The sequence below is a fragment of the Nomascus leucogenys genome, chromosome 8 (genome assembly GCF_006542625.1).
Source record: "Nomascus leucogenys isolate Asia chromosome 8, Asia_NLE_v1, whole genome shotgun sequence".
NCBI classification, from domain to species: Eukaryota; Metazoa; Chordata; class Mammalia; order Primates; family Hylobatidae; genus Nomascus; species Nomascus leucogenys.
The window spans coordinates 92,755,373-92,781,654 of NC_044388.1; the positions used below are offsets into that span (position 1 = coordinate 92,755,373).

The window sequence follows — 26,282 nt, forward strand, 5'->3', positions numbered from 1 at the left end:
GAGTGGGGATGGTCTCCAGTGCTTTAGGTAATGATGCACACACATATACCCCAAATAATATAATGAGCAGTCTGCCAACCAATGATTCTGCCATCTATGAGTATGTGGGAGGCTTTGGCAACAGATAATCTTTGAATTTGTTCTAAGTTTTCAGGAGAGGGAAGGCCAAACAATGCTTCTACCTAGTTATTAAATTTCTCCCTTCACCACTGCAGTTTCTTTTTTTTTTGAGATGGAGTCTCGCTCTGTCACCCAGGCTGGAGTGCAATGGCGCAATCTCGGCTCACTGCAAGCTCTGCCTCCCGGGTTCACGCCATTCTCCTGCCTCAGCCTCTCTGAGTAGCTGGGACTACAGGCGCCCGCCACCACGCCCGGCTAATTTTTTTGTATTTTTAGTAGAGACTGGGTTTCACCGTGGTCTCGATCTCCTGACCTCGTGATCCGCCCGCCTCGGCCTCCCAAAGTGCTGGGATTACAAGCGTGAGCCACGGCGCCCGGCCCACCACTGCAGTTTCTAATTGATTGCATAAAGCTGACCTCATCTTTCCCATCTGTAGAATGGGAATGGCTAACCAAGATAAGAATGGAAAACACCTTACACAAGTCACTATTTCTTACTGTCACACCCATGACAGACATTGCTAAGTAATCACTACATTCTTTTCCACTGAGCAGAGTCCCGGCCCAGAACCTCAATGCAATATTCCAGACAGTTGACTACAATGGGCACATAAAGAAAAACTCAGGCCTGACTATGTGATTGCTAATACCTTTTCCCACTCTGGCTTTGTAGGGTTTGACTTTACTTTATAATGCGGCCCCGAAGCTAAGATTTGGAAGCAAGTTATGCAGGGGGATATTGGTGGTAAAGAGAATATTTTCACCCCTGCTCAAGCTGAAGGTCTAAATTCCAAGTCTTAGCTTTCCTCATTTCTTTTACCTGTGGAGAAGAGAAACAACAGGAGAGCAAATGTTTACCTTTGGGTTTGATACAAACATCTAAAGAGTTCTCTGAGGCTGCTGTGGTATGGTTGAACGAACACCGACTCCATGATTAAAGCAGCTTGGGTTCAAATCCCCGCTTTGCCAAATTCCCTGGTGTGAATCCTGACAAGTCACTTTCCCCTTCTGAGCCTCAGTTTCCTCAAGCATGAAATGCAGATGACAACACCTGGCTTACAGACTTTTTGTGAGGAGTAAACTGGATGAAATAATGTATGTGAAAGTGCTTTGTATGATGCACTGCACTGAGCGCATGTAGAGGATTATTATTCTTGGTATGAACCAATAGGAAAAAGACTAGGGTGTTCCATTGCAGATGGACTCAGTCTAAACCGGGGAACAAATGCTTTTTTTTGATAATTTCATCTTGTGGAAACGGCAGTCTCATGGGCCTATTTGTGTTTAATGAACCACATCCTGTATCGTCTTTTTGCATGGTTCTGAGGAGAAATAATTTGGCTCCGTCTTCTGGCGTGCTGTAGACTAGTGAGTGTCCAGCTCATATTTAACCTCCTCCAGTCTTTCCGCCTTCTGCAAGAAAACACCTCCCTAGAGCTAGATTGATCCTACAAATAACTGCACAGAAGCTAAGGCACAAAGGGAGAGGAAAGGGATAGTTAGCCAACTCCCACCACCATGCTGGGACCCTACCATAGACAAATGCAGCCAGGCTGGGATTTTTCACCTAGGATAAAATTAAGGAGTTTAGATTCAGAGGTGACTGCCCTGGGGTCAAGCAGCTAGGAATCGGAAAAGCCAGGTTTATCTGAGTTCAAAGTCAGTGCTCTCAAATTTTCAACAAAGTGCTTTTAATACATCAGTAGTCTTCATCCTTTCTGGAGTCAGAGAACCCTTTGAGACTGCAAGAAAGCTATGGAGACTTTCATGGCAAATAAAACACAAATGCAGATGAACAACACTTTGCCTATACCACTAAGGCATTTATGACCTTCCCAGGCTCACTCACTCACTCATTCATTTATTTCAATAAACATTATTGAATGCTATCAATATGCCAGGCACTGGCTAGGCATTAGCCAAGGAGGCATGGTCCCTGCCTTCACAGAGCTAATAGTGCAGCAAGAGAGAAAGATGTAAACTAATAAATGTGAACTTACAAACAGGTTATGTGTAGCAAAAGAACATCATTCTAAGAAAATAAAAATGTAGCAAAGGATCCTGACATAGCCTGAGGCTTCTTGAAAGGTTTCCTGAGAAAGTGACATTTGAGTTGGGTGATATAAAGTGATCTCAGCAAAAATGGGAAAAAAAAATCAGCAGAAGGCCAAGTGACAAAAGGATTGCAGCTTGTTCTAGGACTTGAAGGAAGGTCAGTATGACAAAACGGCAGAAAGACCGAGACACATGGGGCTGAAGAGGTTGGCTGAGGACAGATCAGATCTGTTAGAGCCCTAAGGCCATGGGAAGGAATTTGCAAATTATCCTCACAGCAGTGACAAGGCACCTAGAAGTTTTAATCCAATGAATAACATGATGGGATCTCTATTTTAGAAACATCCTATAATGGTTAATTTCATGCGTTAACTTGGCTGGGTTATCAAACTATTTGGTCAAATAGTATTCTGGGTATGTATGTGAAGATGATTTTGGAGAGATTAACATTTGAACTGGTAGACTGACTAAGCAGATTGTCCTCCTTAATGTGAGTGGACTTAAACCAGTAAGTTGAAGGCCCCAGTAGAACCAAAAGGTTGACCCTCCTGCTTGAATGTCTTTTTTTTTTTTTTTTTTTTTTTGAGACGGAGTCTCGCTCTGTTGCCCAGGCTGGAGTGCAATGGCGCAATCTCGGCTCACTGCAAGCTCCGCCTCCCGGGTTCACGCCATTCTCCTGCCTCAGCCTCTCTGAGTAGCTGGGACTACAGGCACCCGCCACCACGCCCAGCTAATTTTTTTGTATTTTTAGTAGAGACGGGGTTTCACCGTGGTCTCGATCTCCTGACCTTGTGATCCGCCCGCCTCGGCCTCCCAAAGTGCTGGGATTACAAGCGTGAACCACCACGCCCGGCCCTGCCTGAATGTCTTGAGCTAGGACATTGGTCTTTTCCTGCCTCTGGACTCCAATGGAAACATCTTCTTTTCTTGGATCTCAAGCCTGCCAGCCTTCAGACTGGAACTTATAGCATTGGCTTTCCTGGTTCTCAGGGCTTTGGATTCAGACTGGAATTATACCATCTGCTCTCCTAGGTCCCAGCTTGCTGACTACAGATGTTGGAACTTCTCAGCCTCAATAATTACGTTAGCCAGTTCATTATAATAAATCTATATCTATATCATCTATATCTATATTTATATATCTATACCTGTATCTGTACATATATATCTACCTATAAGTCTCTCGCTACATATCCATCCTGTTGGTTCTGTTTCTCTGGTTTTGTTATCCTGGCTAATACACATCCTCAGGGCTGCCGTGTGGTTAGGATTCAGGAAGGCAGGGTAGATGCAGGCCGACCAGGCAGGAGAACAAAGCTGGAGTCCAGACAAGCTATGATGGGGACTTGGAATAGGGTGGCAACAGTGAGGTAGAAAAAAGTGGGCAAATTTAAGAGTTATTTGAGAATGAAAATTGATAGAACTGGGAATGGTTTGGAAATGGGTGGGGGAAATCAGCAGAAGACCTTCTCAGAAACTAAGGTACAAAGGGAGAGGAAAGGGATAGTTAGCCAACTCCCACCACCATAGACAAATGCAGCCAGGCTGAGATTTTTCACCTAGGATAAAATTAAGGAGTTAAGATTCAGAGGTGACTGCCCTGGGGTCAGGCAGTTTGAAGTCAGTGCTCTCAAATCTTGAGAGAGGGTGTTGAGAAGGATTCCTAGGTTTCTGGTTCTGCTTCTAAACAGGTAATGGTGGTTCTCACTAGAACACTAGAAAAGTATTAGGTTGTGTGGAGTGGAGTCTGGGCAGGCAAGAGAACTAGAATGATAGCAAATATCAGAGGAAAGCTTGAGGTTGGAGGTATAAAGTAGGACTCATCAGTGTGGGGATTACAACAGAGAACATGACCATAGAAACAGTCTAGAAAGAGGGGCCCATAAGACAGGCTCATGTGAAACCTCACTTACTAATGTTGCAGAAGAGGATGAACCTGCAGAGGAGACAGAGATGCAACAGTCCAGAGGGGAGGTAGAAAACCATCAAGATCTGGTATCACTGAAACAAACACCAAAAGGGCCTCACACAGGAAGCAGACAACTTTGTCAAAGGCTACTGAAAGGTCAAGCAAGATGGAACCTGAAAACTGTCCTCAGGATATTGCATCACTGAGGAAGTAAACCAAGACCCTGCAGGTCTCAGACCCTAAGAACAACTCCGTTCATATTTTGTTGCCATCTTAAAAGCAAGTTCCCTCAGGAAACTGAAGGCTCTGGAGAATTATCCAGCTCTCATCAGCCCCTTGACCACACCTGTCCTCAAAAGAAGAGGCGACAGTTGAATAATCATTCCCTCCTCCTCCTCCACCCGCAACCCCTGAGATGCCTTTAAACAGCCAAAAACTCCTTTAAAAAGTAGTCTAGGAATGTTTCAGCTGACATTCAAAAGGGCATTGTAATTCAAATGGAAATGCAGAAATGCAGTCCCTTGGACAGTCTAGGAAAATGATAATAGAGATAAGACACATTTTAAAAGTGGCGACATGTATTTATCTGTGGGGACATTTCTATACCATGGACTCTCCCAATCTAAACTCAGGAGCAGTGCAAACTTCACATAGAGAATGTCGTTCCACAGGGATCACCTAGGCAGTACATTTGGAAAAGGCATGTTAATTGCATAGCATTCTTTCACTTCTAGCCTCTCTTTATCTCTCCATTTCTCTTTGTGGATCTTGCTGTGCCTTTGTCTATCTCTCTTTGTTTTTCTGTCTCCTCCTCCCCTCCCTCCTTTTCTGTCTCTCTCTCTGCCTTTCTTTTCCTCTCTCTCTTGCTCTAGCTCTCTGTCTCTCCCTCTCTCTCACACGCACACACAGAATGAACAATTCTTTCACATACACACATCTGTCACCTTCCATAGTCAGTTTCTCTATAAAAAAGAAGCAATTAAAAATTCAGAAAACTTATAATATTGCTAATTCCTGCATCTATCACTATCCTCCCTAAGTAGAGAATGACAGGCGATGATAAAAATTACAGATTCCTGTTGGTATCTCCCCAGTCCAGTTCCACAGCTGCTTTCCTTCACTGGCTCCAAGCCTGTAGCTAAACTCACTGAGGCCCCTCCCAATCCCAGGACAATCTACCTCTGCCCTTGCTCCTGGATCACAACGATGACAAGGGATGAGAGCAAATTAGCAAGCCCCACCCCTGCTCACACACGTGTGTGCCTTCACGCACATACATACACACAAACATACACACCTGGGAACACAGTAATCAAAGTGGATGTGGCAGCCTTGGGTGGAGGGCATGTGTTGGATCAAGATAATTAGGCCCTCAACTCAGAGCTGGATGGGTCCATCCATTGCTCTATTTTCTTATTCAATCTACACAATGACTTTGCATTTTGCATATGGGAAAACTGATCTTAAAGAATGAATCACTTTGCTCAAGATCACACATCTGGGAAGAGGTAGAGCTGGGATTTGAATTGAGGTCCATCTGATTGTAAAACCTGTGCTTTATCTCCAAATGAGAAAGTTTTTATCCAAGCTAGCCACAGGAAGGGTGACTTTATACAGTGAACCCTCATCATGATATAAAGCTCATGTATCATGATCACAGCTAGGGAGAATGTGTGAATATCAAGTCAAAGGGTGAAATGGAGCCCCAGTGGGAAGAAGGTAGTTTCTTAAAAATACAGGGATATCAAGAGCACAGAAACATGTAGTGAAAGTATTATGCTACAGCAAGAGACTCAGAAGTTCACACACTGCTTGGGGGAATGGCATGGGAGCAGAGGTGATGGCTGAAGAAACCTGACAGTCTAAACAGCTTCCATACTAATCATGCCTGGAACCTAGAGCTTCCGGGGATGACTTTGGCTACTCTAGTTGTTTCCTAAGGCCCAGTTCTTCGTGCGTTAGATTCTACCTCATTGACCTGTTCGGTGTTCCAGTCCCCTGCAGACTACTGGAAAGCCCAGAATTCCCACCTGGTGATATAAAACTCTGCCTTCCTGCCTGGAGATCTTACCAGTGGTTATTGGCATGCCCAGTGCCCCCTCTGGAATCAATATCAAAAACTAGGATATAGGCAAAGGAAGAACTGGGCTCAAGTTTGTATTCAAATACCATCTTCTTCAGTAATGAACGGTGGCCCTTTGCCTCTGTAAGTTAAGGTTTCCCTTCTGTAAAGGGAGAAGTGAGTACCCTTGCCTCCTTTGCTTTGTGGGGTCTGTTATTCTAGCGTTTACTTTTGCCCTATTACAGGGAATAAAATACAGAGGAGCTAGACCACCATACTTCCTTTCTGTGTCTAGAATAGACATTACCAACTGATCATAGTTCCCTTTCTGAATGATCCCAATAACTTACACACAGTGTTCTAGACAAGCCATTCCCTAGTCGATCAGAATTGGCACATGAAAGCTAGAGAGCATAATATGATAGTGACTGGGTATCCCACCCAGCCTGGAAATGTCAGCCTCCTCCCTCTTCCCAGCTGTCTACCAGTGGATTTTTAAAAGTCTGTAACAAAAATGATGAAATATTGGGAAACTAAGGCATGCTGGTAACGAACAACGTAGGAACAGAGCCTTTATCTTCTTTATTTGGTGCCACAACATCTGGCACGCACACAAAAAAAAATACAGAGAAAAAGCAGTTGGGAATTGTTCAAAGAATTAATGAATGATAACTATGACTTTATTTTCCCACACAATGTACCTTTAGAAACACTTAGGGGAATGAGAGTAAAGTAAACTTCTCATGGGAAATAGTTTAATCAGGCACATTCACCCCATCTCCCTTGGCTTTCTAGTAATTTCCAGTGGCTTCCCCAGATCATAAAAGTGGCCAGGGTCCCATCATTATGAAACCTGGGAAGGCTAGGGCATTTGTTTCTAATGTCCAAGGACACCAGAGCTAGGGCGAAGGAAGAACTGGGCTCAAGTTTGGATTCAAATACCATCTTCTTGGCCTTTTGCCTCTCTAAGTTAAGGTTTCCCTTCTGTAAAGGGAGAAGTGAGTACCCTTGCCTCCTTTGCTTTCTGGGGTAGATGGGAAGATCACAGGAAGGCCATCTGGAAACTGTAGAGGGCTGTACAAATGCTCATGGTTGTTATCCGTGCCCTATTTGGTCTATTTTCCCCAACCTACTCTACCAAGTTTGGCCCCTCCACTCCTCCCTTCACTAAGAGTTAAAACGACACTTACAGGGATTGTCTTTATCTAGTGACATCTGTAATTCACAGATAAAAATGAGGGTTGAGCTCACACATTAGCAAGGTATGGAGCTGGCACTAGAATCCTCAGCTGATGCCCATAATTTTTACTTTATTTCAAGCTACTGTTTTCTATGTACCTACTATGTACCAGACATTTTACCTACATCATCTCATTTTATTCTCCCAAAAGCCATGCGAGAGAATTACTATCCCTCATTTAACACAGAGGAAACTGAGACTTAGAAGTTCCTTTACCTGAGGTTACTTGCCAGGTGTGTAGAAAGAGGAGTAAAAACATGAAATACCCTCCATCCCACTTCAGCACTGCACTATCTCTCCTTCTCTCACAAGTTCTGCCCACCGAGTTATCAGCCTCCAAGCCCAGATTCATCCTGGCCTGGTTTCCAACGTTTAGCAGATGGCAGTGACACATAACTCATGGCCGGAGAGAAAAGGGGATACTAGCTATCTTTAAGTCCAAAGGCTTCTTTCAACTCTACAGATGCAAATCCCCAGCTTCTCATCTCTCCATTCCTTAGCATCACTCCCAAATATAAAAAATAAAACCAGAGTATTTGATCTACCATCTAGGTGGTCACAGCAGGTGAAGATGGAGGGGAAGAAACACACCCAGAATGGTTAAGTTGACCGCATCCCCTGTCCTCTTCTTGGGAGCAAGTATGGACAATGGAAGCAAGAAAAGTGCCTTGCAGACTAGAAGCCCAGGAAGGAAAACACCAAGTTTACCCTGCAAGTTTGCGGCCAGTCCAGGTCTTGCGGGGGACCCCCCCCCCCAGCTGTTGTTTCAGCACTCTTTCTTCCCCTTCTCCCATCTTATTTGTAACAGATTCCATGATCCACCATACAAGAAATGGGATTTTCTGGGATGAGAAAGTCAAGTCTAAAGTCTGAAGACAGCTAAGGATGGAGAAGGGGCGGGATTTAGAATCAGAGTAGTGTCCCAGGCCCCAAACGTGGTATGAAGCAAATTAGTTATGTAGCCACAGTGAGTGAAGGTTTTTATAAACATAACCTAATTGTATTACTTTAAAGTCCTGAAGCTTATTGCCCTGCTTAATGATGTGTCACATTATTTGTAGGGTAGCACAATGAGACTTCTATTGATGTAATGCACTTCCTTAAAGACTGTCATTGTCATAGCCATAAAACAGAGCTATTCCCAGACAACTCAATTATATCCACTGTGCCCATAAACCACCCCATGCCCCACACAGTTGCACACAGGAACCAGAAAGGGGTGACAGCATGACTGGAGATGCAAAGCCCCCAGGGACAAAAGGGAAGGGATCTAGAGATTGGGAAGGCAAGTGGACTAGGGTTTTATCCAGTCGGGAATGTGCGTCTGCATAAAAAGCACTAGACAGGGGGTGTAGAGCACCCCACTTGGTCTTGGCCCTGCCAAGCAGAGCTGTGTGAAAGCTCCCTTCTCCCCTATAGACTTAGTTTCCTCGATTGCAAAACTGAAGTGCTATGCTCAATGAGATCTTTCAGATACCTCCTGGCTCCCACATTTTGTGTTTTTTTTGTTATGATTGCTTTCGTTCTCGGAGATAGGGTGGCCTAGCTATGAAAAGATGCAAGCATGTTTTTAACATTGCTCTTCACCCTTTCCATCAATTGAGAGACTTTCTTTTACAAATAGTTGATAATAATAGTATTAACTATATCAAGAAGCATTTCAGTATAGTTGAAAGAGGGAAAGAACATGGGCTTTTGCAGCCAGCCAGCCTTGGGTTCCAATCCTGACCCTGCTACTTATTAGCTGTGTGTCTATGAGCACTTGATGTGGCATATCTGAGACTCATTTTCTCATGTGTAAAATGGGAGTATGAATATACTGACCTATTAAAACACATGTATACACATGTGCAATATTTCTAACTTTCTCAAAATGCTGTTACATAAACCACTTATCTTTAATGTGAGAAGGAGACAAGAATAGCTACTTATGTACCCATTTCACAGGAAGGGAAAACTGAGGTGTAAAAGGAATAACCTTCCCAAGGTGAGTGGGCAGAGACTGGTCTCCTGCAACTGCTCTGAGGAATTCCAATTCTGATAATAGCTGAGAGTCAGAGGGAAATGAAATCCACTGGCCCTTCCTGAGGATAAAAGCCTCACTACAGGACAGAATGGAAAGCGTCCACTTGGTCACGAGGTGATTGTTTTTTCCAGAGGAAAGGAGCTCTTCTTGGGTTCTCCCAAGAAGCCTGGAGAGAAGAAAGGGTCAAGAAGACACCACTTGCCGACCCCCAACCTGATCCCTGGCAGTTGTTTCAAAGAGAGGATGTGGGAAGCAAAGTACCTGTAGGAGAAGGCAAGGGTTCTGGAGTCTAGAACATTAACTTGAGGCCTCAGAAAATGCCTGACTTGAGAGAATCCTGCAAAATCATTGTACGATCCCTCACTCTGCCCATGGTGAAACTGAAGTTCAGAGAGAGGCAGGGACTTGCCCAAGGTCACACAGCTTAGATGTGGCAGAGCCAGGATTTAGATCCAAGGCAGCTCAGTTGTCTCCCCAGACACCTTGCCCCTATACCCTTCCTGGCCACCTCCTCCAGTAGGTACTTTGGGCTTACCTTTCTGATACTGGAGCCATAGCTGCTGCTGGACCTTCTTGCTGGGAAAGTGGATGATGCAGGTGAGCTCTGAGCCATAAAGGGCCTCTGCAATATAGTGGGAGCCATAGTGCTGGATGAAAGATAGCAGCTCCTCCCGACTGCTCTCCTTGGTCAGGATCTTGAGAACATTAGTGAAGCCTGGACAAGAGAGGAGCATGTGGAGGTGGTCAGATGTGGGAGGCTGGTGGCTAGCAAATTATACAGTGGCAGGGGTTCTTCCCAACCTGGATTTGGTGCCTTACCCCTCAGCACAGTGGCAGCTTGGTGGCTGCACTAGTTCAAATATACACATAACTCCCTCACTTAAATAGCAAAGAATGCCCTCTCTGAGGGGCACATCAGACACGGTGACCAAGAGGGAATCTGCAGGAGAAGAAGGCCTAAACTCAGCAACCTAGACCATGGGAACTTAAAAAAGATAAATCAGGAAGTCAAAGCTGATATCTACTCACTGAGCAACCAATATGTACTGGGAAAACTGTTAGATGTTTCACCCTCTTTATGTAACTTAACCTTAGCCACAATCATATATAACTTGACAACAACAACCCCCATTGTGTAATGAGCAAGTCAAAGCTGAGAGACTAAAATTGAGTTATCTTGAACTTCCAGCTAGAGAAAGAAGCTGGACTCAAACCCACTTATGTTCTCACTGCAAACTGCATGCATTTTCCACTGTACCAAACAAACCAGGGCTTGAACTGCCCATGGCTGGAATCCTAAGGCTCCATTTGCCCAGAGTTAGCATATATTCTGAGTCCATGAGTCTGATTCCTGGTTTAGCTTCCTGCAGCATTGCTTTTCTTTATATCTCTACTGTTCCCTTTCTTTAACAGTGGTGTGTTCTCTCTCCCTAGATTCCCACAGAGCCTTCTTGCTGCTCTATTTCTTAGTCCTAGGCTAAGTCCTCAGCACTTAGCATGGGGCCTGCACAGCAGTCACTCAGTAAAAACTGCTTCCTCTTTCTCTCCTTCCTCAAACAGGCACATGACCAAGCTATTCTTCCAGGGGCATTCCTGAGCTCCTCCCTGCTACTGGACAAAGCCTAGTGACCTTCTTTAGAAATTCAAGGTTCCAAGCTCATCTCTCATGAGTCACCCATACTAAGTTTTAGCTCCAGCCAAATTAGTTTTATTATTTATCCTGCATGTGACCTGGAATTTCCATCATTCTATCTTTCCTTGCACTCTCACTACCCTCAACACACACACACACACACACACACACCTGAAATGGCCTCCCTTTGTCCTTCCTAAGTCACACCTATGCTTCAAAGCCCCTGGAAGTCACCTCTTCTCCAAGAAGCCATTCACATCATCATGGACAGGAGTGCCTACTGTCTGCACTTTCAACATGCACCACCTTTAAGTCAGAAGCTCTACCTTATTTGTCTCTATATCTGCACATGCATCCTCCCTGCACACCCACCCCAACTGGGTCCATGGCCCAGTTCCTGGGACACAGCAAACACACCAACCACAATTATTACAAGAACAACCAACATTGTGCCACATCAAAGTAAAATGCAAAAGAACAAGCTTCTCTCCAACATTAAAAGTGAGCTCCAATTTGCCAACATTTGATTGACAAAAGGGTTTTCCAGGAGCATCATTATTGATTAATTAAAGCAGATGCACCTTTGTACTTCTAATAGGAACATCATAGTCTTATTCACAAATGCAGTGTGGGGTGTGGGGGGCAGAAAACAAAAATAGGGCTCAAAGAATGGGTGTTTGATGAGAACAACCCCTCTCCATCAACCTGTTAAGTAATGCAACTGGGTAATTAATACAGTAGTGTTAATAATGAGACGGTTTCTGTTAAGTAATAAAAAACAATACCACAGAGATGCCCTGAGGCGCTTATCCAGGCAGACAAAACTGCAGTCAAATCCTTGATTCATTCATTCCCTGCTCTGCCACTTACTAGCTATGTGACCTTGGGCAAGTTATTTAACCTCCCTAACCCTCAGTATACTTATCTGAAGAAAAATGGGATAAATAATGCCTTCCTCACAGTACTGTTCTGTCATAAGAAATGAAATATTATAAAATGCTTAACAGATGTCAGCAATAATTACTATTTCTACTTCCCAGAGGGTGAAATCCTCCAATTCCCAGGCTATAAGAGCTCCATTTTGCTGATGAACAAAGAAAAGAGAACAAAAGGACTCACAGATAATTAGAGGACACTCAGACAATAAACCAGTGAAAGTGTTATTAGTAAGAGCTAGAGTAGAATATCCTAGGCCAGGCCTCATCTTTCTAGATTCCTTCATTCATTCCTTATTTTTCAGTTTTCATTTCTTTTTAAAAATTCCTCCATCATACATGAGCACCAACAATGTGCTGATCTTTGTTAGTTTTGGAGATACTGGAATAAATAAGACCCAAGACCCGCCCACAGTTCTCAGGTCATAGACAAGATTCCAATATAAATCAAGCACTTGTTAGTGTCTTGATATAGACATTCAAGCACCGAGAATTCCGTGAGTTGTTTTGAGGGGAATGGAGAATGGGGGAGGCATCACAGAGTAATATAGTATATGTTCCCAAGACAAAGAGGTCCAGGCAGAGGGAACAGTATGGGCAAAGTCACAGTGGCATGAGAGAACGTGCACCATTTTGGGCACTATAAATTGTTACCATCTGTTGGAACTTAAAGTTCATGTGGATATAATGTGGGTGGTGCATGTAAAGGGATGGGGGTGTGGGGGTTATATAAGATTTTTGTATCGGAGATGGACAGGAAAATAAATTCGCCAGGAGAGAAAGAGAAATTGGTGTCTGAGGAGAATTTATAATTCACAAGCTGGAAATACTTCAAAAACATAAATATGGCTTAGATACTGTTTATCCCCACTTTCCTATTCATACTTCCACACCCTACTCAGATACCTTTTCCTCCAGGAAGCCTCTCTAGCTCCCCCAGAATGATTAGCTCCATCTTCTGTGCTACCGCTTCCCCATTATTGCATCGACCCTACTGTCTGTCAGACTCCTGTCCACCCACCCTCCCTAGGACTCCTTGATGGCAGAGAGGATGCATCCTCATTTCCTCAGCATCCCCAGTGCTCTCATATGCCCTGGCACATGCTAGGTCCTTGGCAACAAGTGCTAAATTATTCCAAGTCCCCTGGCTGCCCAGGCAGTGGTCCTCACCTGCTGAGAGTGTGATGGTGCTGAGCTTCACACGGTAGAGGTTGCTCCGGACCCGCCACTGCTGCACCATGGGGTAACCCATGGCCTCATCATACCTGATATCTCCTGGGAGAGAAAATAAGATGGTCACGTGAGCCCAGAATTAAGACACTTCACACCACAACACTCACCCTGCAGCTCTTGGCTCTGGGTAACAGACACCTCTTTGAAGTACAAGCTTTCATTGGGATTGACAATTTTATGAACCCCACCCTCTAGGCCTCTTCCTGGTCTCTAATCTCAGCCCTACCCCTCATTTTTCTCTCTGCTCTATAGCTTGCAAGTCCTCTTTACCCTACAAGCAAGAGCAACCTCAGGTCAGATCTATGTCTTACCTAACCCCATTTGCAACTTGCCACCAGGCACTAGACATCTCAGTGCTTCAGTTTCCACATCTGACACTGTAGCTATCTCCAATACTCTTATTTCATAGGCATGTTGTGAGGCTCAAGTAAGGTACTAGAAGTGGGAGCCCTCTGGTAACCTAGGAATGTTGTGCATGTAGACCACATGTAAGTAAACTACAGCCTATTTGTTATGTATTTTCTATAGCTGCTTTCACACTATGACAGCAGAATTGAGCAGTTGCAATACAAACCACCTGCAAAGCCTAATGCATTTATTAACTTTCCCTTTATGTTTGCTGACCCTTATGTAGACTATCATTTCTTAACATGGAAACATGGATGTTCATAAGTATTATGTAAAATATATGTATACAGAAATAAACTCTTTCTATTTCAAGTAAGACTGAGAAGCACAGGCAAAACAAAGTTTAACTGTATAATTTCTCAGCATCTTGATTATACTGATATGCATGAAAGTAGTGTGCAAACTTTTTTGACCATAAAACCCCTTTTGTATGAAAGTTCCCTTGGAATTCATGTTTTATAGAATAAATTTCAGGAAACACCGGTGTAAACAAGAAATAAAAACAGAAAAGACACAACAAAGTGTTAGCAAATGATTAACTTTGGAAGGTGGTACATGAAAAATTCTTGTTTTCTGATTTATATTCACCTCTATTTTCTAAATTTTCTACCCTAAGCTTTGCAAACTCTCTTTTTTATAAGCTGAACAAAAATACATTAAAAAGATGCTAGTCACATCAGCAGTTACTGTTACTGTTTTTATGTATCCATGCTTTCTTGTGCCTCTGCAAATGGCAGGCGCATTTTCTATCCTTTTCTCTTGTCCCCTGGTGAGTAGGCACTTAAAGAGATATTTGATATCAAGATTAAAATGAGAATCTCATTGGAACAAATGATTTCTTCCTGGACATTACTGCAGTATTAAAGTTGTCCATTACTGTCAACTTTTTTTTTTCCTCCTTATCCTCCTTAGCCTTTTCAGGAATAAAATAGTTTTTTAGAGGCTTTCATTTTAAAGTAAAATATTCATGATCCCCAAAGATATGTCCACTGGAGTGAGGTTGTTTGTTATAAATACGTCCTCTTTGTTTATCTGCTCTGCCTCTCCTGTCCTTCCTTTGCAGAGGCTAGGGAGAAAAGGAGATTGTGTGGAGGGAGGAAGGGGAGGGCTGTGTTTTTGACTAAAGGCAGAGAAAATGTCTGCACAAGAAGATTCAGACACCAGGGACAAGGCAGTCTCTGCTCCTTCCATTACTGCTCATTCATGTTCAAAGCAGACTTGCTGGGGGCATTGGCAGCCAAGGCCTATCTCCAACAGAGGGAGGCAGGATGATGCAGGCTGTTGAGAGGCAGCTCTTTCACTTGGTGGCATGATGTCCAAACATAAAAACAAAACAAATTTAAAAACTCCTTCTGATTATCAAGTAATTTATAAAACCATCTTCTCATTCCATCCCTCACTTCCTTCCATCCGTGCTCATTCCTAGATTCAAGCCTGAAATAAAAGCTTCTCCACTGGAATGGATGTCAGCTTTTTGAGGTCAAGGTCATGGTCTATATTCCTCCCCTTCTACAGAGTCTAGAAGAGAGCCTGGCTTATAGTAGCCTCTCAATAAATGCCTATCCACTGGCTGCCTAACTCTCACTCTGTTCCTAACCATAAGCTCATCCCTGGGTTACTCTGTTGCTTACTCTCACCTTGCCCTCCCCATCCCAGCTCCCCATCTAGGGATTATGGTTGGAATGAAGCTATGTGGTGGAGGGAGGAATATTTCCTGGTAATAATAATAATAATAATAATAATAAATCTTTTGAAATGCAACAGTTCCCTTTATTAGGAAATCTCCAAAGATCCTTGAGTCAAAACAAAGAATCATAACAATTTGAACCACTAATGGATACCCACAGTGTGCCAAGCATTTTATATACATGATCTTTATTTCTCATTAGAATCCTAAAAAAAATTATCATACCTATTTTTTTGTTATTGTGTTTGGTTTTCTTTCGTTTTTGAGACAGAGTTTCGCTCTTTTTGCCCATGCTGGAGTGCAGTGCCAAGATCTCGGCTCACTGCAACCTCCGCCTCCTGGGTTCAAGCGATTCTCCTGCCTCGGCCTCCTGAGTAGTTGGGATTGCTGGCGCCCACAACCACCCCTGGCTAATTTTTTGTATCTTTAGTAGAGGCAGGGTTTCATCACGTTGGCCAGGCTGCTCAAACTCCTGACCTCAGGTGATCGACCTGCCTCGGACTCCCGAAGTGTGGGGATTACAGGCATGAGCCACTGTGCCCGGCCCATACCCTATATTTTAGAGGAAGAAACTGAGGCTCGGAGAGGGAAACTGTCCAAGGACATACCAGGATCAATGACAGGTTCAGGGGTCTTTCCATTAAAGCACAGCACCTCCTCACAGACTGTGGACATGTCTGCTTTAGGAGGTAGTAAACTCCCAATCACTGGGGGTATCCAAAGAGGGATAACCACTCAGGAAGGATATTATAGACTTGGTTCCTCATTAGTAAGGAAGATTAGACTAGACACCTTTTACAGTCCATGTCAGCTCTGAAATTTTATGATCTTAAAAAAATGAAAATTAAGGAAAGCATAGAAATTTTTTGTAACATTTTACAAGGTGTCTTTTACATCCATCATTTCATTTGATCTACATCTGGGTCCCTCTTTGAAATAGCACAGGTCGGGGTGATGTAAGATAGTGGATATGCCATCAGCTTTGGAGTCAAGACCGACTTTGTTTAAATCTTCACATGACTATAGACTAGCCACATGGCCTTGGAGGAGTTCATGACCTTGCTAACAAGTTTAAAGGGGACAATAATGGCCTTGCAAGGTTACATGGTTTAACACATAAAAAATGCCTGGCCCCCAGGACCCCTTAAGCACATGTGGGTTCTCTCCTCCATCTATGCTGTTTTACGGGAAAGGCTCACGGGGGTTAGATGACTCTTGAGGTTTCCCAGAGCTTGCAAGTGATGGGGAGGTCAGACAGAGATTTAAACCTAGGTCTGTGAGATTGTGGGGTCTTCCCTGGGGAACAATTCCCCTCTCAGTGAGAGAGCTCTATTATCCTTCCCCATGACAATTCCCCCGTGACTACTCTCCCTGGGCAGTGGATAAGGCACACAACCACAGTATCACAAAGGCATAGTCGGGAACCTCACATCTTAGGAAATTTCTTAAGAAAAGGGTAGGAGAGGAACTGGGAGCAGAAAAAGAGGAAAGAGCATCCTGGGGTTGGACAGAAAATGTGGAGTCTCAGGAAAGCTTGCAAAAGGCAACTTCCCAGTGGGGAGAGAAGTGGTTGCAGGGGTAGGGGAGCGGCAAAGGGGAGTGGAAAGGGCAAAAGACTTGGTGCTACAGCAACCAGGTTTTAGCCTGGCAGATATGCTGTGTGACTTTGGACTGGTCCCTTCTACCTCTCTAAGTATAGCTTCCTAATCTATCAAATGGTAAAAATAATACCCACCCCACAGATGGCACAGTGCCCACGTACAAAAACGAGCTGTGTAACTCGAGTGCTTTCAAGTAGGAGGGGCTCCTGGTTGGAGAGTCCACTTCTTTTACTTTAGAATGACTTAAAATGAACCAAGAAAACAAAATACTAAAAGTGGAAAAATACCAGAAAATTGTCAATGAGAATGAAAAGTGTTTTGAGGCTCATTCACAGAGGCAAAACTCTCACTGAGAAAAATTGTTCCTGTTCTCACAGAGGAACCTCCTCTCAAAGATGACTGCAGTCCCAAGTGTGGGGTCTCAGGGAAGTCCCTGGTTCTGCACAGCCAATAGCAGGAGCCCAAGAAAGGCTAAGTTCCTTCCCATCCCCTTCCTCATGAAGGAGGAGGCTTGACAGAGCCCATCTGGGATCTGCTGAAGACTGATAGGCACTAGGTGTGGAGACTAGGTGTGTGGTCAGGGAACCTGGGAAGGGTCTGGCACATGTGTCTTACCAGTGAGCAGTTGGAGGTCCGGAAGGGGCTCGGAGAGGACCCCCCGGCACTGCTCCTCCACCGGCAGCGGGATCACCAACAGCCCATCGGCCAGCTGGGGAAAGTCCTTGATGAAGTTGTTCTCCCTGTGAAGAGGAGCAGAGAGACTGCCAAATCGAGGAAGTGGAGGCTGGGACTGCAGGGCAAGGAGGCGGGATGCTGTAGTCAGAATAAAGACTCATGGTGGGTTGGCTTTGCTGTGATGCCTCTGGTTTCCTGAATCCCAGCTCTGAGAACATGGTGCTAACTACAGGTTCCTGAATCAGGTAGGCTGGGGTTCAAATTTAGCCCCACTGCTTACTTGGCTGTATGATCTCAAGCATGCTACTGTTCCTCTCAGAACCTCAGCTTCCTTGTCTATAAAGTGAGACTCAGATCTAAGGGCTGTTGTAAGTACTTAATGGGAAAAACCTACCAATTATTTAAGATACTCTCTGATGCTCTATAAACCGTATATGTGGCTGCTAAATGTCCCCTGGCATAAGCAGTGGCAATGTTGAACCAGGATGTGACAACTGAGAATAGTGTGTAGCGTTTGAAGAAAAAGGGGGCAAGACTAGGCTGGAAAAAAAAAAAAAAGAAAAAAAAAACAAACCTTGGAAAAATAGATGTTTGTTAAAATGGAAGGGCCCTAAGAGACTTTTTTTTTTTTTTAGCTCAAATTTTTCCTTTTACAGATGGGGAAACTGAGGCCTAGAGAAAGGGAATGACTTGCTGAATCACAACCTGATAGGTTAGACTCAAACCCATGTCTTCTGACTCCAGGTTAGTGCTCTTTCCCTTGCTCTAACTTCTTTAGTTTCCTCTAACCCTTTCCTGCAGGCCAGTCTCAGGGGACAGAAGACAGACCTCTGAATGGCCCCAGAGAACTGAACTGTGAACAAAGTTCTGAGAGGATGGTAGTAACAGTGCAGCAGAGGGAGGCAGGTTTCATTCTACTAGACAATGGACCTGCCTAAAAATTAACAGCCTGCCAAGAGAGGTGGTGAGCTTCCTGTTACTGAGGGTGTGCAAGTAGAAAACTTGACAGCCGATTGACATGGATGGTATCGAGGGCTTTTCCATATTAAATATGACTTCTGAGGTCCCTTTACATTCAGAAATTCCCAGCATTAAAGACATGAATTATAGTCTGGAGAGGAGGAGGAGAGAAGAGAAGGGGGAGGAGAAGAACAAAGGGAGGAGGATGTTTATTACTTCATTTTGACACATGGAATGGTCAACCTCGAAATGAAAATCAGAAGCACGAAAACAAAAATATGTGATGCCAAAGCAATGCCTTTGAAGCCTGTATCTCAGACAGTTCAAAAGCAGCTGTAAAAGTGTTGAGTGGCTTGGGTCACCTTCCTGTCTGCTCAACGTCTCTGCACCCCACTCCAGGCACCTTTGAAGCTCATCATCAATTCATCCATTTAATGAACACTTTCTTCATTTCTGAGTTCAGAGGATGTGACATTATCACCATCTTCAATACCACAAGCATTACCATCATTATCATTATTGTCTTTGTCATCTGTATTATTCATTGAATCTTTATAATTTGCTAGGATCTAGCTACATACTTTACATACATTTTATCACTTAATCTTCACAGCAATCCCAAAAGATAGATATTATTATCTTTAAGTTGCAGATAAGTAGCATGAGATTTGGTGTTAACAGGTGGCGGAGCTGGGATACGAACCCAGGTCTGGCTGGGCCTAAGACTGTCTTCCCAGGCATGCATGTGCATGATGGTGAGTTTTAAGGCCCACACTTGCCATTTAAGCATGCTGCTGTGTGTGGGTGGGCCATGGTTGTCTGTGGAGTCATCCTTGGTTATGTCTGTGTGTGCCTGTGATAATGGGTTCTACCTAGATGGTCAGTCTTTGTCTGCAAATCTGGGAGTGTGGAACAGCAATATGAATTTAAAAACACAGACTTCTGGTAGATGGAAGTACCACCACATAGCATGTAACCCTAGCCAGGACTAAATGTCCTCATGCCTCCCTTGTGAAGTGGCCTCCGGTGATAGATTTTTCCCTGAAAGATGTAGCAGGATGGAGGGGTAGTCCATGCTCTAGTCAGTCAACCAGCATGCACTGAACACATACTTGGGTGGAATTCTGTGCTGGGTGGTGCTAAGAACACAGAGACAGATTGATGTTTCCCCTTGTCCTCTGGATCTTCCCAGCCTAGTGGGGAAAACACAAAAATGGCCATGCAGAACAATCAGTGGGGGCTGCTATCAGGAATTCTGCATGTGCTGGGTGCTGCTGCACAAGGTCTCTTCCCTAGGAGATCTCCAGCACTTGTTTTCACTCTGGGCAGGAGAGGCTAAGGGTGAGGAGGTAGCTCAGCCTTGGAAGCTGAGAAGAGCCTATGAGGACTGGGCTCCAGTTCTGCCTACACTGCATCCTAGCTGTGTAACCTGGAGCAAACCAACCAAATCTCAAGGTTCTGTTCTGTAAAATGGGGATCATAACAGCTATTCAGCTGGCCTTAGTGGAATGGCTGCAATAACAATAGCCTTTTATTGAGCACCTACTATGCACCAGACACAATTGGCAGTACTTACTCTTCACCCAACTCTGTGAAGTAGGTGTCATTTACATTCCCCATTTAGACATTGAAAAGCTGAAGCACGAAGAAGTTATGTAACTACCTAAAGCCCACAAGGCTGGGAAGTGGGAGATCCCAGGTGGTTTGGCCCCAGATCAAAATCGAGTAATATATTGCTTTCAACCATGAGTTAAGTTTTAAAGTTGATTCAATCCGGTATTTAAATTTTCCAGAATTCTATGAGGTTTAAAAGCAAACTAAATGCTTAAGTCGAGTATATTTTATACTTTATCATGTACTAAAAAATGACCAGATTGTGGTGTTATTTCTCAGCTTGCCTTTCCCTAAGCATTCACTCAGACAGTTGAATATAGAAGGGTTAACATTTATTGTATGCCTGGCATAGAGTCTTTGTTTGTCTAACAGGTCATGGTAGATGTCTTCAAAAGACATCCTAGCACTCCTCATCATTGCTTGGGTACAGGGTGCTAAAGGACCTGCCTGTGACACACACAGGCTGTAAAGCTGGAAGGGCCATAGTGCCTGGGTGTCTGCTGAGCCCAGACAGGATGCAGCCAAGAGGAGGACCTTGCTGCTCCTACAAGAGAGGGGAGAGTTAGCTATTCACCACATGCCCCAGGCTCTGTTCTCTATGTGACCTCTTCAAGCCTCATGCAAATGCCACAAGATAGGCATATATTCCCCGTTTAACCGACAAGGAAATGGATTTTCCATGGACTTACGTACTGGATGCATTTGGGAAATGAAATCTGAAGGCAAATCTATCATTTTTCACTTTACCACCCAAGGGTCTCCATTTCAAATCTCTAGAAATGTTCTTACAATTGCAGAGGAGGGAAGGTAATGCCACCTTCTCTATCCGCATGTCCCTCTCTTCCAATCCTTCTGCCTTCCTGTCAAGTCACTCTTAGCTCTGCACGGAAATCTGACCCCAACGGGACAATGCAAGGAAGTAGAGTGTGCAAACTCAGGAGGCAGAGGCCTGGCTCAGGACACCCCTTCTCGGAGGAAGGTTTTCCTTCCTGAGCTTCCAGAAAGTAGAGGGGGACTTGGAGAAATGCAGAAAGAGAGAGAAGATGGAAGGGTGAGAGTTAGCCAGCCAATATGGAAGGCTGGGAAGGAGGGTGGCAGGTAGGCGAAGATGAAGCCCTAATGAACAACCCAGCAACGGCATGGTCTCTCAGGTACTGGGTCCCTTTGCAACCGCCTGGGCGATGGCCACAAGTCCTGCAAGTCCTCTGCCAGCAGAGGGCGCCCGGGGCCTTTGCATCGATCCGCTGTTTCGGGAGGCAAAACACGGATGAGAGAGTAGCTGCTGGGAAAGTTCCGCTGGGCTGAGAACCTCAGATGGAAGCCCAGACAGCAGCTGCAGAATCCACCCACCTGGGAGAGGCGACCAGGGAGCTGGCAGGGTGCTGGCTTAAACTCGGGTGCTCAGGAATATTTCAGATTCTCAGCGCTCGTGTGTGTGTGTGCGTGTGTAGTAAAAACTACCACACAACTAATTTGTATAATAGGAAGACAGAACTAATGGACAATATTTATTTATTGATTATATCTGTTGCTCATCAGTTACGCTGTAGTTCATGTGCCAACGTGTGTGTGTGTGTGTGTGTGTGTGTGTGTGTGTGTAGTAAAAGCTGCTAGGTAACTAACCCTAGCAATAATGATAATATTTACTGAGATTTATTGATTGCATTTGTTGACCATCTCCTATACTCAAGGTAGTGTGTGAAGATATAGTAGCGTACAGGAATGGAAAACCGAAGGTTGTATGTTCTCATTTATAACTGGGAACTAAGCTATAAGGATACAAAGGCATAAGAGTGATATAATGAGCTTTGAGGACTTGGCCGGGGAAGGTCAGAAGAGGAGTGATAAAAGACTACATACTGGGGCCAGGAGCAGTGGCTCATGCCTATAATCACAGCACTTTGGGAGGCTGAGGCAGAAAGATCACCTGAGGTCAGGAGTTCAAGACCAACTTGGCCAACATGGTGAAACCCCATCTCTACTAAAAATACACAAATTAGCTGGGCATGGTGGTGCCCACCTGTAATCCCAGCTACTTGGGAGGCTGAGGCATGAGAATCATTTGAACCCGGGAAGCGGAGGTTGCAGTGAGCTGAGATTGCACCAAGACTCCATCTCAGAGAAAAAAAAAAAAAAAAAGACTACTTATTGGGTACAGTGTCTACTGTTCAGATGATGGGTGCCCTAAAATCTCAGAAATCACCACTAAAGAACTTATCTATCTAATCAAAAACCACTTGTACCCCCAAAACAATTGAAATTAAAACAGATATAGGAGTGTCTATGCCATTTGAACCTCATAAGAACTCTGTGAGACAAGTACTATCATTATTCCCATTTTATAGATGAAGAAACATGTTCAGAGAGGTTAAGGAACTTGTCCAACTGAGGTCCACGGTTAGAAAGTGGCAGTGGCCAAGACCACATTCTAACACCCCTAGCTTCCAGCTGAGAGCCCAGCACACAGTAAGTACATGCTCAGTGAATCTATTCCAAGCCTGTGCTCTTGACCCCTGGGATAGCTTGACTCATTTAGAGATGAGACCAGGCAGTTCTGTTATTCACCACCACAGTGGAGTGTGCTTTCAAGAAGGCATTTTTGAGAGATGCTTGTTTAAACAAACAGTGGCTCTGCTGCTACTTGAAACACAACATTCACTTATACACACACACAAACACACAGACAAGCATCTGCCAAATTTATCTATAAAAACAGTTCAATCTCAGTCGACATTCTAGGGAAACAATTCATCGATTCTAAAATGGTAGATCTTGGGCCCTGGGGACTCTGGCAGTGAGAGATCTCCTTCATTTCACAAACACTTATTGGAGCTCTACCCTTTTTCAGGAACTGTTTTGGGTGCTAGGGATACAGCAGTGGAAAATCAGAGGAGATGCCTCCATTCATGAAGACCAGGAGAAAATCAATGTTGCATTGAGGTCTACAAAATCCCTCATAATCTAGACCCTGCCTACTTACTCCTGCTGCCTTATTGTTTGAGCCACAGCCCCCTGGGCCACTATTTTCCTCCTGCTCTGACTGTCCTTAAGTTCCTTTTCTGGGGCATGCTCCCATCCTACACAAGGACCCACTTAGAATTTGCCCTCTCTCTGGAATTTGCCCTCCCTCGGCACCTGAACAACTCCTACTCATCATTCAGACCATCCACTATTCCCCTGTCTTTAAGAACTCTCGCTGGAATCAGTTCTTCCATTACACACCCTTGTTGTTTTCCTCTATGAAGGGCTTTATCATTTCTAACGATACATGTGCTCATGGGAGACCTTGCTGGACACTTGTCTTTCCCACAAGACTGTGAGTTCCATGCAGCCCCAACCTATGCCTGTCCAATGTACTGCTGCCTCCTCAGGGCCCAGCAGCGCAAACTGAGTACCTGAGTAAAACTGAGAAAAAGTAGGTGCACCATGAGCATTTGTTGAAGCAGTGAAGGAAGAAAACCCAGAGACAACGGTAATATGTGCATGACCTACATCTATTGATGAAGCTCTTTCTGATGTTTTACCATAAAGTCTCAGAATGCTTCAGGATCTAAAGCATATTGAGGATTTGTGTCTAATATTCCATAAGAAGCTTCAAAACCCTACTTTCTTACCCTAAATTCCTAAGTGCATACATACTCTGGCTCCCATGGAGCTTGGATAGAGGGGCCAGGGGCCACTGAGTGAGTGGGGACTGGATGAGAAAAGATGATCTCCCTAAGAAAGGGGTTGGTTGAACCTCCCATTCTTGGTGTGCATATGTGCATTCAGGTAGAGGTAGTGGTGCAGGCACATTCTAAAATGAACAATGCCAGTGGGCAGCAAAAGGCCCCATTCAAACACCATCATTTCCATAATACCATTCCAGTTTTCCCCAGTTGAAATACATCTTTTCTATCACTTTAATTTCATGCATCTTGTTTGTAAATAGATTCCAGATGTGGCCTTGGGATCTAGTGATACAAAGAGCATGGGCTTAGAACTCATACACACATGGATACAAATTCTAACTGTGTGACCTTCAGGAGTATCACTTCAAATTTTATGATCCTTAGTGACTTCATCTGTGAAATGGGGATAATGAATTCAGCTTCAATGTGTGAAGAGGAGGATTTACGTAAAGTTATTTTGTTTTATTTATTTATTTTTTTGAGACGGAGTCTCAGGCTGGAGTGCAGTGGCGCGATCTCGGCTCACTGCAAGCTCTGCCTCCCAGGTTCACGCCATTCTTCTGCCTCAGCCTCCTGAGTAGCTGGGACTACAGGCGCCCACCACCACTCTCTGCTAATTTTTTGTACTTTTTTTAGTAGAGATGGAGTTTCACTGTGTTAGCCAGGATGGTCTCGATCTCCTGATCTCAGGATCTGCCCGTGTTGGCCTCCCAAAGTGCTGGGATTACAAGCGTGAACCGCCGCGCCCGGCCGTAAAGTTATTTTTAATGCTAGCTAATTTTCCTGAATCCCATACTAGATTCTGAATCTCTCCAAGGATCTCAGAGGGCCCAGCACCGTGCCTATCTCACTGTATATGCCCCTGAGCATTTGTTGAACCATGCGTAATAGAAGAGGAAGGTCTCTTTACCCTCCCAGGCTACCTGCATATGACCTCTAAATGACAGAAATCCTACAAAGCATTTCCACTGAGGATGCACTGTGTCTAGCTTCCTTCAGATCAGCCATGCTGACAGCAAAGACAAACAAGGGAAGCTGGACTCCTCTGCCACTCTGTCCTACACTTCCTCAGGTCTTTGCTGCCTGCCACCCCCTTTTAAGAATATGTGTGGTTTGGGTACATTAATACACAGCAACCAGCATGCAAGAGCCATCACCCCTCAGTTCTAGGGAAATTAGCATTTAAATTGAGGTATTTCAGGAAGGTAAATCACCTCAGAGCCAGCCAGCACTGTCTGCAGTCTTTTCTTACTTGAGGAAGAGCTAGGAGCCTTGGCTTGGGAGCTGCTGAGTTTGCAGGGAGGGGCCCGCTCTCCTTGCCTGGTTCTCTGGCTCTTCTTCCTACACTGCCCAGAAGCCTCAAAAAAGGTTGCCTTAAAATCCCAAAGCTGATGAGGACATATTCCCTGGTGTACACTGTGCCCCATCCCTCCTCTCTGACTCAACTGAGTCTTTATGCCAAGTGACAGGATGACTTTGGCTAAGATTTGGTGTCCTCTGAGAACAAGCAGTTGGGAGACCTGTGTTCTCATCTTGGCTCTGTCATTGGCTGGCTGTGTGATGTGCAGAAGCCACTGTCCTTCTCTGGAACTGAGAGGAATGGGCTGGTACAAAACGTTTGTCTGAACCTCAGGTTGGGAGGTGCTGGGCTAGATGTTGTAGCTGTTCTGCAGGTGCCAGAGACTCCTATAGCGTCTGGTAGTGATAAACTGATGCTAACACTGGTTGGTTGGTACCCGCCCACCCTGAAGCTCTGCCCTCTTAAGCAGCAGTTAGAAATTGTTCTCATATGCTCTACTTCTTAATTATGCATCATAGTTTAAGTTCTCTGGTCAAGCGCTCAATAGTTAGTGATTCTTTCATTTAGCCATTCATTCATTCATTCATTCAACAAATATTTACTGTTATTTGTCAGGCATTAGGAATACAACAATAAAAATGACATTCTCTGTCCTCCAGTTACTCACAGGCTGATAGGAGACACACATGTGTACAAATGCCTCCTATGTATGTGTGCACATGTGTGCAAGGTAAATCATTGTTTTGAAAACATTAAAATGTTTTTCATTCTCCAGAAATCCTATTTGAGCTTTGCCTCTCAAAGTTGACTTTGCAGTGTTTCAAGCTGGACAATAGTTTCAAAACCCAGCCTGTGCTGAGGGTGAAGTTCCCTTCTCTATCAAAAGACAGACCTGCTGACTCAGATCATTATGTTTTATTTTAATATACAGATCGGGCAGGTGATGGCCTCACAGTTGTACCCACTTGATAAGAAAAGGAAATAGTACACTCTTTTTTTCTGCCACTGGTGCTGCAAGGAATTGTTGAAGAGGAAAGTCAAGTAGCTGAGAGTTCAGATGGGAGTGCCTCAATGACTCTCCTCCTGGCCTTTTGGAAGTCAAACCACCCCTCATTCACCCCAAGTACAAGAGTAGTGTCAATAAATGCTTAAG

At 44.3% G+C, this 26,282-nt stretch overlaps 1 protein-coding gene across 5 annotated transcripts in view; it reads right to left on the reverse strand.

Annotated features, from left to right (window-relative positions):
* ASTN2 (astrotactin 2) overlaps positions 1–26,282 on the reverse strand; it is a 1,014,740-nt gene that overhangs the window by 297,188 nt on the left and 691,270 nt on the right. For all 5 annotated transcript variants that reach the window (XM_030817705.1, XM_030817704.1, XM_030817702.1 and 2 more), the window contains 3 exons: positions 17,525–17,649; positions 13,151–13,255; positions 9,948–10,127 (listed from right to left, as the gene is read on the reverse strand). In XM_030817705.1, the coding sequence (XP_030673565.1) occupies positions 9,948–10,127; positions 13,151–13,255; positions 17,525–17,649 (410 nt within the window). The remainder of the gene's footprint in view (positions 1–9,947; positions 10,128–13,150; positions 13,256–17,524; positions 17,650–26,282) is intronic.